Source organism: Magallana gigas, chromosome 6, assembly GCF_963853765.1.
Source record: "Magallana gigas chromosome 6, xbMagGiga1.1, whole genome shotgun sequence".
In the NCBI taxonomy this organism is placed as follows: domain Eukaryota; kingdom Metazoa; phylum Mollusca; class Bivalvia; order Ostreida; family Ostreidae; genus Magallana; species Magallana gigas.
In genome coordinates, this window is record NC_088858.1 from 27,265,287 (window position 1) to 27,278,017 (window position 12,731).

The following is a 12,731-nucleotide window of genomic DNA, read 5'->3' on the forward strand; positions in this document are numbered from 1 at the left end:
CTACCCCCGGGGGTCATGATTTTCACAAATTAGAATCTACACTACCTGATGATGCTTCCACACAAGTTTCAGCTTTCCTGGTCTTATGGTTCATGAGAAGAAGATTTTTAAAGATTTACTCTATATATTCCTATGTTAAATTTCGACCCCCTATTGTGGCCCCACCCTACCCCCGGGGGTCATGATTTTCACAAATTAGAATCTACACTACCTGATGATGCTTCCACACAAGTTTCAGCTTTCCTGGTCTTATGGTTCATGAGAAGAAGATTTTTAAAGATTTACTCTATATATTCCTATGTTAAATTTCGACCCCCTATTGTGGCCCCACCCTACCCCCGGGGGTCATGATTTTCACAAATTAGAATCTACACTACCTGATGATGCTTCCACACAAGTTTCAGCTTTCCTGGTCTTATGGTTCATGAGAAGAAGATTTTTGAAAATTTCTCGAAAATTTTCATAAATTCCTTATTATCTCCCTTTGCAAAAGGGCGTGATCCTTAATTTTCACAAATTTAAATCCCCTTAGGCTAAGGATGCTTTGTGCCAAGTTTGGTTGAAATTGGCCCAGTGGTTCTTGAGAAGATGTTGAAAATGTGTAAAGTTTACAGACAGACGGACAGACGGACAGACGGACGGACAGACAGACGGACGACAGACAAAATGTGATCAGAATAGCTCACTTGAGCTTTCAGCTCGGTGAGCTAAAAATGAGTGTCTTAAAAGTTCCACTATTCACTAGTCTAATCAGGCTTTCGTACATTCCCAAACACTTGACAGAGGACAAACAAACCTACCGATATATCGAACTCAATGCAAATCTATACACACCAACTCACAACAGGATGGTCGCTTTTTTGCCAGAGACCTTTTTCCAAATTATCAAATTTTGGAGGAATTCTTCTAATTTCATGATCCTACATTATGTGAACAAGGATTTGTTCAGGACAGCCAGACATAGGGGAGGGATGTAAATAGAGACAGGGTTTTACTAAAGCCAAGTTCTCTGCAATGAGGGGTTGAGGAAGGGAGCAATCCCAGACAAGAAATATGAACAACAATGGTTAAATCAAGTCTCAGTTTTTGGCAAAAATATAAAAATACATGTATTTCCAGCAACAAATTTCTTTATCTACTGTTCACATATTTGGACAATATATTCACAATAACATTTTAAACATATTTTCTGCAACTTACAAGATATCTCCATTCCTTTGAAGCAAGTTTATCAAACTTGATATGTACAAATAAAGAAGGGAAAGGCTTTTGTTAAAGATGGAACATACATGTTTTACATAAAAACAAAGAAAAATACATCTTCCTTAACCCAAAAAGAGCTGAGGAAAGAAGTACCTACAGGGAAAGAATTTACTCCTTGGGGAACAGAATTCAACTTAAACTGATAAAGCTGCGAGAAAAATCACTTGGGTGATGACTCTTCACCAGTAACAGTAACAAGACACATGATTAAAAATTATGCTGAACTGTAAGCACGGTCAGGAACCAGGGTCAAATTAAGGTTTTTTTGTTATGTTTTCTTTATCCGGGAGTGGTAGTGCATAGAGAAACTTGTGTGTCAGAGAGATGAACTGCTGTAAATTTTGTTATTTGTTCTACATATATAAGCCTACTATGGACTGATTATGTTTTTAGTTTTCTTTCTATCTGACTGATGAATGACCAGTCAGACTGCAGAAAAGGGGACTGTCCAAGCCAACACAGTTCATGCCTGGTTTAAAAAAAGTAAAACACTGTCGCCATCCAGTGGACTTACCTCACAGATCTAATCATGAGAAAGTAGAGAAAACAATTCAGTTTCAACTTTAAGAACAAAAAGCTTATCAATGTCTATCAGATTGAGTGAGGCTCTAGCCCCACTACTACTATACACATGGAGAGTCAAAATACATCTACAAATTTAAACAATCAATTCAGCATTTAATGGTGAAATGGTTTCAGGACTTGGTTGTAATGGTCTGGAACCATGCATGTAACAGTTACATTACAAGTCGTCAAGTTAAGGGCTCAGAGAAGGAGGAACAGATTGTTACCATGTGTAGGCCATGCATCACTTTAGCCATGGAGAGAATCTTGCTGAGAACATGGTGCTGGTCCACATTGGTCCTCTCTACTCCTCCTATCTTTGTGTACAACACCTTCTGCCACTGAACTTTTTCATCAGTTGGCTGAAATAGAAAGCAGACTATCACATGTAAAGGGCCCTCAAAGTACTGGCAAGACTTTCATTAAATATTATTTTTGAAGTACTAGTTTTAGGTACTTTTCATTACATAGAAAATTAAAAATTGCTGTGTGAAAATCTTATGGCAAATTCAGTCAAACACAAAATACATGTACCAAATGCATGCAAAATGTATATAAAATGTTAAATTCACAATCAAAAACAGACAATATATGATAAAACCTACCCCTTCCTCTGCATCCAGCTTCTGTTGCATGAAGTCCTCAATATCTGCTTCCGATTCCTGAAAGATATTCAAAACCATCAGTGGATACGTAATATATATCAGCTGAAAATATCACAGCAAGAGCACAAGGTGTCAAAGAAAGCATAGCGACATTAATGAGCAGCAAAAGAAAGGAGACACTGACTGATAGTGATCACGAGTGAGGCTAATTACAGAAAGAGTTAAATAACTGCATGGCTAAGTTTAATATTCACAACAATACTTGTATAAGAGAAAGTAAAAAATATATCCTATTGTAATATACTGGTAAATGAACCTTAAAATCCAAATAGAAATAACATGCTAGTATGCAAAACAAATGTGTCAGAGAAACAGCAAAGAAGTAAAGATACTCTTTACTTTGCAAAACACTAGATAATAAGAAAATTTGCAGCTAGATATTGAATACCATGCATCTTGCATGTAGAATACAAAGACTTCTTTTTTGGCATGCATTCAATCTGTTTTTTGTTTATACATAAAAAATTTGTATAGAAACCATAAAACAACACAATTACATATTTGCAAATGATGTTTTTTTTAAAACAGAAAATATCATACTCATGACACATTCACATGTAACCACATGTACTTCATGTACATGTATATTTAACAAGCATATGAGACATGAATGTGCAGGAATACGGTACAGTACAATACACAGGAGGATGAACTGTAAGGCTAACAACACTTGTTAAATACATGAAGTCTCTTTCATATTTTTAATATTTGTATAAACACTTGAGTCCTATCTCTGTTGATAACATACATGTGAAGAAGTAAAAAACTTACAGTACAAACTACCTCCAAAATACTGAAGAACCCAGGTTTTCTCATAGCTTGGCTATATTTTCAGCATTTGCATATCATGAGTTAGGTTTAGCTCTTCAGTAATTGCTGCTTGTTTTTTTCATGTTCTATTCAAAATCATTTCATATTCAGGTTTATCATTACCAGGCCATTCAATGCATTCTAGAATCCTACAAGCCAGGCTCAGCCTAAATTTTTCCAAAGTTCATGTACTCCTGGACATGATGTTTTCTTCCATTTAAGCAAAAATTCTAAGAGTTTTGTATCATTATGAATACATGCAGTCAAGAAAAGTCAAGAACGCCACATGTTTCAGTCATGACAAGGTTGATAAATACCGTTACATTGAAATCATAATCCAACTCATCTGAGCTTTGCTGAAATAAATACCACTAGACATTTACAGATACATTCACCGCTTTTAACAAAGAGAATTTATTCAGCTAAAAGTAATTTTACATGAAAAGCAAAGCACAGAAATAGAAAAAGTTTAAAACTGAAAACAAACATGTATTGGTAAGAAAAGAAAAACAATTTAAAAACACTTCTGCCAGAGGTTAAAATTGTGATACACTTCAGCCTCCAAAGCCATATTTTTCAACCAATGCAGCCCTTTTGATTATTAGGAAGTGTATGTGCAAATTAAAAGATTTTTCATTTCTGTGCTGCTGTGGTCCTTGAAGGTAGAAGAAAAGGAATAAAGCTTCAAAATTAGCATTATCAATTGCGAGAGGACGAGTGTTTACCTCTATAAGCTTCTGTTTGACTTGCTGGAGTAACTCCTGCTCGCGGCCGCTGAAAAAACTCAGTCCGATCGGTAAGAGCCTCTTGAGACAGGCCACATTCAGGCTGTTGTGTGGCTCCAACCTCTTCTTCTCTCGCTTTCTCCCAGCCCGCTTTCCGTCAGTTGGCGGTGGGGGCATCGCATTGGCAGTGGATGAGGAGCTAGACTTGGACTGACTGGGCATTATCAGGGCCATGTTGTCTATTTCATTCCCCAGAACAAAGTTCTGCTCCTCTCTCTTAAACATCTACAACCACAAGCATTTCATTTTCAAAAAACATTTGTTACAGTTGCATTTTCATGGAAAAGTCAGTTTCTAATCTTATGCATTTCTTACTAATGATCTGGACCAGAGGCCAAACAGTTCTGCTACACAACTGAAGAGTTCCTCAGCGTCCATGGTGGGGTGCTTCAGCCAGTTGGACCGATGGAGATCCACATACTTAATCAGTAGAGGGAAAAACGCATACGTGTCTCTCACCAGTATGCCATAGGCCTAAATAAGTAACAAGAGGCCAATAGGCCTTAACGGTCACCTGAGTAGCATATAACCCATACACAAACTTGTCGAGGAGTCTCATATATTCATTTAATTGGGTTTCATTCTGGAGTAGAAAATTTATAAATTTGTAATGATGACCACCTCCCTGCCTGAAATTTTTCAAAAAGAACTATGAAACCTATAATTTTGGCGAAAAACTTAAAGATCTGGTCTACAAAATAATGAATTCCGGTTTCCTTTCAGGTGTGTGGGAGTAAAGAAGATAATTTTTAAACATTATATGCATTAACACCTATACATCCATTTTGGCCCTGCCCTAGAGTCAAAACTCATACTCCAGGGGACATGAAATGTAAAATTTTAGTAGAGAACTTCCTGGTAAACATAATTATGAAGTGAGTTTTTCATACAGATGTGTGAGAATAAAAAAGAGGATTTTAAAACATTATATGAATTAACACTATATTGCCATATTGCCCCCCCCCCCTCCCCCCATGTCCTGAACCCCTGACCCAGGGGCTATGAATTTCACAATTTAGGTAGAGGAGTTAGTGGACATCATAACCATGCATTCAGTTTTTTGCCCACATGTGTGGGAGTAAAGAAGATTTTTAAGATTTAATACATTTTTACTATATGGCCATATTGACCCCACCCTAGAGCCTGAACCCCTGACAAAGGGGTCATGAATTTCATAATTTTGGTAGTGGGCTTCATGGACATTATAACCAGGCATTTAGTTTTTAACAAATATAGATGGGAATAGAGAAGAAGATTTTCTAAAATTTAATACATTTTTACTATATGGCTATATTGGCCCCACCCTAGAGCAAGAACCCCTGACCCAGGGGCTATGAATTTCACAAATTCTTGTAGAGGGCTTCATGGACATCATAATCATGCATTTAGTTTTTTACAAATATATATGGGAGTAGAGAAGAAGATATTCTAAGATTTAATACATATTCACTATATGGCCAAATTGACCCCACCCTAGAGCCTGAACCCCTGACACATGGGCCATGAATTTCACAATTTTGGTAGAGGGCTTCATGGACATCATAATCATGCATTTAGTTTTTAACAAATATATATGGGAGTAGAGAAGAAGATTTTCTAAGATTTAACCAGTTTTTTCTTCACATGTGTGGGAGTAGAGAAAAGATTTTTGAAAATTTGGCTTTTTTTTTGCATATTTGGCCCCACTTGTGGTGCCTCTGAGGGTGGTAGAGCCACGAATTTCACAATTTAGATTCCTCTTACCATAGAGATGCCTCACACCAAAAATGGTAACAATTAGCCTTGTAATTTTTAAGAAGAAGTTAATAATGTAAAATAGTTAACGCACGATGGACGACGCATGTCGCACGACGTCGGACGAAAACGGATAGCTTACTCAGGTGACCTAAAAAGGTATACCATACAATTATACAGTGAGGGAATTTTGGCACGAGGTAAAAACTGGCTTTTTAGCAGAAAAAAAATCTTGATAACCAAAAGTGCCAACAATGTTGGAAAATAACCTGAAATGCTAACATTAAACTAAAAATTGCCATGTTCCCAAGTATTTCAAATTTCTTTCCATTACTCACTAATGGCATTAAATTTTCAATTTGTTTACTTTGTTTCTTGTGAAATTTTCCACTTATGATCCCCCCCCCTTTCTTTCTCTACCCCCACTGACCTGCTGGACGTCTGCCTCTAGGTCCGCTGTTTCGCTGGAGCCATGTTTACTGGCCAGCAGCTGCTTCTCCTTCCTCTCCACGATCTGACTGTTGTGCTGAAGGATTGTGGCTATTGGCAGGAAGTGGTCATGTATCATGTCTGGTGTAGAGTTGGCTATGATAGGCTGTGTTCGAGCTGAAATGAAAGACATCTTTGCTACACTTTTCTCTCCAATACAAAATGAACCTAAATGACTAAGCTAAAACCAAATGAACCATTGTTACACTTTTCTCTCTAATGCTTTGATGTAATGAGAAACAAACTTCAATGATTCACATAAACCCAAAGGAATCTTAATTACACTTTTTTCTCTATCCTAATTTTGGATAAAATGTACGAAAGCCCATTGAGCTCATTATCGTAGGTAAAAAAAATATTTTTTTCGCGAATAAACGCGAAACATTCGCAAATAAACGCGAAACATTCGCAAATAAACGCGTAACTTTTGCGATATAACGCGAAACTTCCGCGAATAAACGCGAAACTTTGCAATATAACGCAAAACTTTCGCGAATAAACGCAAACGCAAAACTTTCGCAATATAACGCGAAACTTTCGCGAATAAACGCGAAACTTTCGCAATATAACGCGAAACTTTCGCGAATAAACGCGTTAGTTTCGCGAATTAATTTGTAACTATTATATAAATATTGTCATTTCATACAGAACCTATATAAAGAAAAACGATGGAAAACAAACACATTTTAAGTTTTATATAATAAAATAATTATTCATTATTATTATAATATCCGTGTTACGTTGATTTATGAAGACAAAATTATCTTTTTTGCATATAGATATTAATAAATCTGATAAAACTTTATCATAACATTTTTATATGTTATATGTCCAAAGTATATTATAAGTTTGAGCATCATATTACGATTTTCAGTTGTTCGCCGACCCTGTGTTCGAACAGGCATTCATTGATGATCTTTTTCTTATAAAATTGATATAAATTCAACCGTCACAAACCTTTTAAATCTTAGTATTAATTTTTAAATGACATATGTGATAAATTTGGCGGACGAATTTACGTCATCTAGATTTGAACAAAAGCTTGAAAATTTCAATTCACAGCTTGACTTATCTTTCTGATATAAAACTAGACGTTAAGTTATGTTGCAGCGATATAATATATATTTAGCGTTTAATTGAAACAATGACATCCTTTAAATTCTAAAATGATACCTAATTAAACGTTTAATTCGAATTAAAATTGTTATAACTAAAATATGTTGCTGCCTCATTTTCAATAATACAGCGCCCACTAGAATGTGAGAAACGCGATGCATAATGTTCTTTAAAAATCAGTACTAAGATTTTAAAGATTCCCTAGGTTTGAATTTATGTTAATTTGTATAAGGTTAAATCTAATTCATTTACATCTTTATATAATAGTATTTTGTTTTATTTAAATTAATATATTTGTTTTCAGTAATTATCTTCATAGGGTTTCTTCTATGAAATAACAATATTTATATTTAAGTTTCGCGTTTAATCGCGAAATTTTCGCGTTTATTCGCGAAACTAACGCTTAATATCGCGAAAGTTTCGCGTTTATTTGCGAAAGTTACGCGCTATATTGCGAAAGTTACGCGTTATATCGCGAAAGTTTCGCGTTTATTCGCGAAACTAACGCGTTATATCGCGGAAGTTTCGCGTTTATTCGCGAAAAATATTTTTTTTTTACCTACGAAAATGAGCTCAATGGGCTTTCGTAAAAATGAGAAATCAGTCTCAATGAATAAGAAATCTCCACATACTTGCAATTCTGTTCATCCATGGTGCATCCACTGCACCAATGTTGTTACGGATGAGCTTCAAGACATTGCCGAGAACTTGGTTCATCAGTTCCTCTGTAACTGCTGTAACCTTGTTCATCCTAACAAGAAACAAGAGGCCCATGGGCCACATCACTCACCTGAACAACAGTTCCTTGTAACATTCAATTTGGTATCATATGCTTTTTCTATTTCAAACTTTGAAACCCTTTTTGGGGCCCCAGTATTGGTCCAGGGTTTATGGTGGGCTTTAACAATTTAGAATCTACACTATTTGAGGATGCTTGCATAGTAATCTCACAAACTGTAGGATTGTAATCCTCGAGAAGAAAATTTTTAAACATTTTCCATATATATTTCTATGTTAAACTTTGAACCCCTTCTGGGGTCCCAGTATTAGATCGAGGGTCACAGCTTTTATAATTAGAATCTACACTATTTGAGGATGCTTACGTAGTAATCTGACAAATTAAAGCATTGTAGTTCTCCAAAAGAAGATTTTTAAACATTTTCCAAACATTCTTCCACGTTAAAATTTTAATCTGTCTTGGGTCACTAGTATTAGTCCAGGGGTCACTATTTCAAAAATATTGAATCTACATTATCCAAGGTTGCATGCATATTAATCTCACAAACTGTAACATTGTAGTTCTCGAGAAGAAGATTATTAAACATGTTTCCTATATATTTCTATGTTAAACTTTGAACCCCTCTTTTTGCCCCAGTATTAGTCCGGGGGTCACGATTTTAACAATTTAGAATCCACAATAGCCAAGGATGTATGCATAGTAATATCCCAAACTGTTGCATTGTCGAACTTGAGAAGAATATTTTTAAACATTTTCCTATATATATGTTAAACTTTGAACCCCACCTGGCGCCCCAGTTTTGGTCCGGGGTCACGATTCCTACAATTTAGAATTTTCACTACATGTACAAGCTTTTGTGTAAATATTGGCATTTCTGGTGCAGTGGTTCTTGAGAAGATTTTTAAACATTTTTTCTACATATTTTTATGTTAAACTTTGAACCCTGCCTGGCGCCCTAGTTTTGGTCCGGGGTCACGATTCTTACAATTTATAATCTTCATTATATATACAAGCTTTTGGGTAAATATTGGCATTTCTGGTGCAGTGGGTGTTGAGAAGAAGATTTTTAAACATTTTTCCTATGTATTTCTATATATACGTTCATCTTTGAACTCTGCCTGAGGCCCCAGTTTTAGTCCGGGGGTCATGATTTTTGCAATTTATAATCTTCACTATATATACAAGCTTTAATGTAAGTATTGGCATTTCTGGTGCAGTGGTTCTTGAGAATAAGATTTTTAAACATTTTTCCCATGTATTTCTATGTTCATCTTTGAACTCCGCTTGGGGCCCCAGTTTTGGTCCGGGGTCATGATTTTTGCAATCTTCACTATATATACAAGCTTTAATGTAAGTATTGGCATTTCTGGTGCAATGGTTCTTGAGAAGAAGATTTTAAAACACTTTTCCTATGTATATCTTTGTTAAAATTTGAACCCCGCCTGCGGCCCAAGTTTTGGTCTGGGGGTCATGATTTTTGCAATTTATAATCTTCACTATATATACAAGCTTTTGTGTAAATATTGGCATTTCTGATGCAGTGGTTCTTGAGAAGAAGATTTTTAAATACACGCACCCTATACTCACTGTTTTGCAATTATCTCCCTTTTAAAAGGGATTAGCCCATTATTTTAGCAATTTATAACCCCCCTCCCATGAGGACGTCTTGTACTAAGTTTGGTAAAATTTGGCCCAGTGGTTATAGAGAAGAAGTCAAAAATGTGAAAATTTTACAGACGGACGGACGGATGGACAGATGGACATCGGACAAAGGGTGATCTGAAAAGCTCACTTGAACCTGCGGTTCAGGTGAGCTAAAAATAATAAAACAAAATCATGCATAATTCTTGATAATTAATTAAGATGAGGAAATAATCAATTTATATACATGTATCAATTAAAAAATAGATAGATAATTTACCCATCAAGGTTACTGTGAGACAACCAAAATGGCAGGTAACTGAAATGTAAATGAAAGTACTGTACATGTATTATCATTCTTTGATTTCAATATATTGAAGAATTTATCAGCTGCGACAAAAATATCATGGGAATCTCCCTGACCTGCATAACATAGGCAAGGTGACCTCAATGACATGAGGGGCCTCCTGGTATTTTCCGCCCGATTCTGCCAGGTCTGCTATTTCCTCAATGATTTTTTGTAGTCCAGGCAATGTCTGAGCCAAGAGCTCCATAACCTCTGGAGATGAAAATAAACATGACAAAATTGAATTATTTGTATCTGTACCAATATGATAGAAAGTGCTCAATTCAAAAACACAGTAATGTTTTACTGCATAATATAATTGTTTAAAACTACTTTTTAAGCAAGAGGCCAATAGGCCTTAACAGTCACCTGAGTAGCATAGCCCATACACAAAAATTGTTGAGGAGTCTCATAAATGCATTTAGTTGAGTTTCCTCCCTGCCTGAATTCTTTTGGAAAGGAGTTTAAAAATATAGCTTAGCACAAGACCTATCACTAGTATCAGAGTGTATGACCTACTACTGAAATGGAGCACAACTTTCATACAAAGTATTTGTTTCTCTGAAATATTAAGTCTCAAAATAGGTTTTATGTTTATATGTTTTCATAGATAAACTATAACAAGGTGGCTAGTATACTACTTATTACTTTATTATTAACAAGTTTACTTGTTTATTTAAGAAGTTTAAAAACTGTTTTTGTTTCAAATGATAAAATACTTGCGTAACTATTTTGATCATACAACTTCTTAATTACATTATATTTAATGATAAATTACTAAATATGAACAAGCAAAGGAAGAGAACTCCATTTTGAAGAAGCAAGGGAAGATAACTTCATTAACTGTAATAATCCTCTTCCCTGAACTCCTTTCAAATGCTTTCACAATATCATGTTGATAACTTTGATGGACTGCTTCATCATTTTTCTTTTCCAAACATATGAATCTTCCATTGAAATTCCTGAGCAGAATAAAATAAGACACATACATACCCCCCCCCCTTCCCAGTCATAACCCTTGACCTACATGCAGGTGAAAAAAAATATTATTAAAGATGACAGGACAAATTTTTTTTCTAAATATGCAGTTAGTTTTTATTAAGTGTTCTGGGTCTGTAGAGAAGAGATTTTTAAACATGATGTGCATTAACACTATATGGCCATATTGCCCCCCCCCCAAGCCCTACTACCTGAACCCCTGACCCAGGGGCCATGAATTTCACAATTAAGGTAGAAGAGTTTGTGGACATCATAACCATGCATTCAGGTTTATTTCCCACATGTGTGGGAGTAAAGAAGAAGATTTTCTAAGACTTTTATACATTTTCACTATATTGCTAAATTGGCCCCACCATAAGGCCTAAAGTCCTGTCCCAGGGGTCATGAATTTCACAATTTAGTTAGAGGGGTCCGTGGACATCATAACCATGCACTCGGTTTTATTTAAATATATATGGGAGTAGAGAAGAAGATTTTCTGAGATTTAATACATTTTCACTATATGGCCAAAGTGGCATCACCCTGTAGCCTGAACCCCTAATCCAGGGGCCATGAATTTCACAATTTTGGTAGAAGGCTTCATGGACATCATAACCATGCAACAGGTTTTTCCTCACATGTTTAGGAGTAATGAAGAAGATTTTTGAAAATTTGGCTTTTTTAAAATATTTTGCCCGCCTGTGGCCCCGGGGAGGTAGAGCCATGAATTTCACAATTTAGATTTCTCTTACCATAGAGATGCTTCATACCAAAAATGGTAACAATTGGCCTTGTAGTTTTTCAAGAAGAAGTTAAAAATGTAAAATTGAGATGCATGAGTTACTCAGGTGACCTAAAAATAAATTTCCTCTAATCGCAACAATTCAGTTGCATCATATTTTTTTCAATCTCGGATCAATCCACCCATTTGCGTAGATTACCTTGAGCTTCCAGTGAATGCTCAGCTAGTTTCTCCTCCTCTATTCCGTACATCAGAGAGTTACGATTAAACTTGTTGCGCTCAGGCTCCAGGAAGGCCACAGGGAAACAGCTAGCAAAGGAACTCAGGCACTCACCCAAGGCTGGCCGATGTCTGCAGGGGGATCAGAGCAAGGGGTGCATCATTGGACATTTTGTTTTAATAAGTAATTATTATTAAATTACCGGTAAAATGAAACTTTTTTGAAAATATTGAAGTGACAATAAAAGTAACAAGAAGGTTCTCAGTATTTTTTAAAAATATCCCCGATTCTAATATTTTTCATATCTATTAAACAAATCAGAGTTTAGAGCATATATTAATGCTTGCATAAGTTTGTTTCTATCCACAAGTTGCTGGTATTGTACATTTATGCTGGTGATCACATTTCTATTGTAACTTGAAGCTTTCTACCAGTTTGCAGCTTATTTCAATATGTAGATAAAGCAGTTTAAAATTTCAACTCATCTACATGTACAGGTGAATCTCGATAACTCGAACTTCAGGGGACCATGATTAAACTTTGAGAGATCAAGAGTTCGAGAGATCGAAAGTTTCAAAAAATCCGGAAATTTTTGTTCCGGTCATTTTTGGTTCTAAAATTGTAGTAGCCGGAAATTTA

General features: G+C 35.7%; 1 protein-coding gene across 17 annotated transcripts in view; it reads right to left on the minus strand.

The window, feature by feature from the left end:
- LOC105333338 (ryanodine receptor) overlaps positions 1-12,731 on the minus strand; it is a 135,131-nt gene that overhangs the window by 35,345 nt on the left and 87,055 nt on the right. For 12 of the 17 annotated variants that reach the window (XR_010714559.1, XM_066087047.1, XM_066087037.1 and 9 more), the window contains 11 exons: positions 12,072-12,223; positions 10,230-10,365; positions 10,087-10,125; positions 8,059-8,177; positions 6,252-6,427; positions 4,403-4,561; positions 4,028-4,312; positions 3,620-3,658; positions 2,433-2,489; positions 2,055-2,189; positions 1,201-1,236 (listed from right to left, as the gene is read on the minus strand). Coding sequence is in view for 16 of the 17 variants with exons in the window: in XM_066087047.1 (XP_065943119.1) it covers positions 1,201-1,236; positions 2,055-2,189; positions 2,433-2,489; positions 3,620-3,658; positions 4,028-4,312; positions 4,403-4,561; positions 6,252-6,427; positions 8,059-8,177; positions 10,087-10,125; positions 10,230-10,365; positions 12,072-12,223 (1,333 nt within the window). In the remaining variant the exon portion in view is untranslated. The remainder of the gene's footprint in view (positions 1-1,200; positions 1,237-2,054; positions 2,190-2,432; positions 2,490-3,619; positions 3,659-4,027; positions 4,313-4,402; positions 4,562-6,251; positions 6,428-8,058; positions 8,178-10,086; positions 10,126-10,229; positions 10,366-12,071; positions 12,224-12,731) is intronic. The other 5 variants (XM_034470158.2, XM_066087048.1, XM_066087046.1 and 2 more) reach the window with 3 other exon arrangements.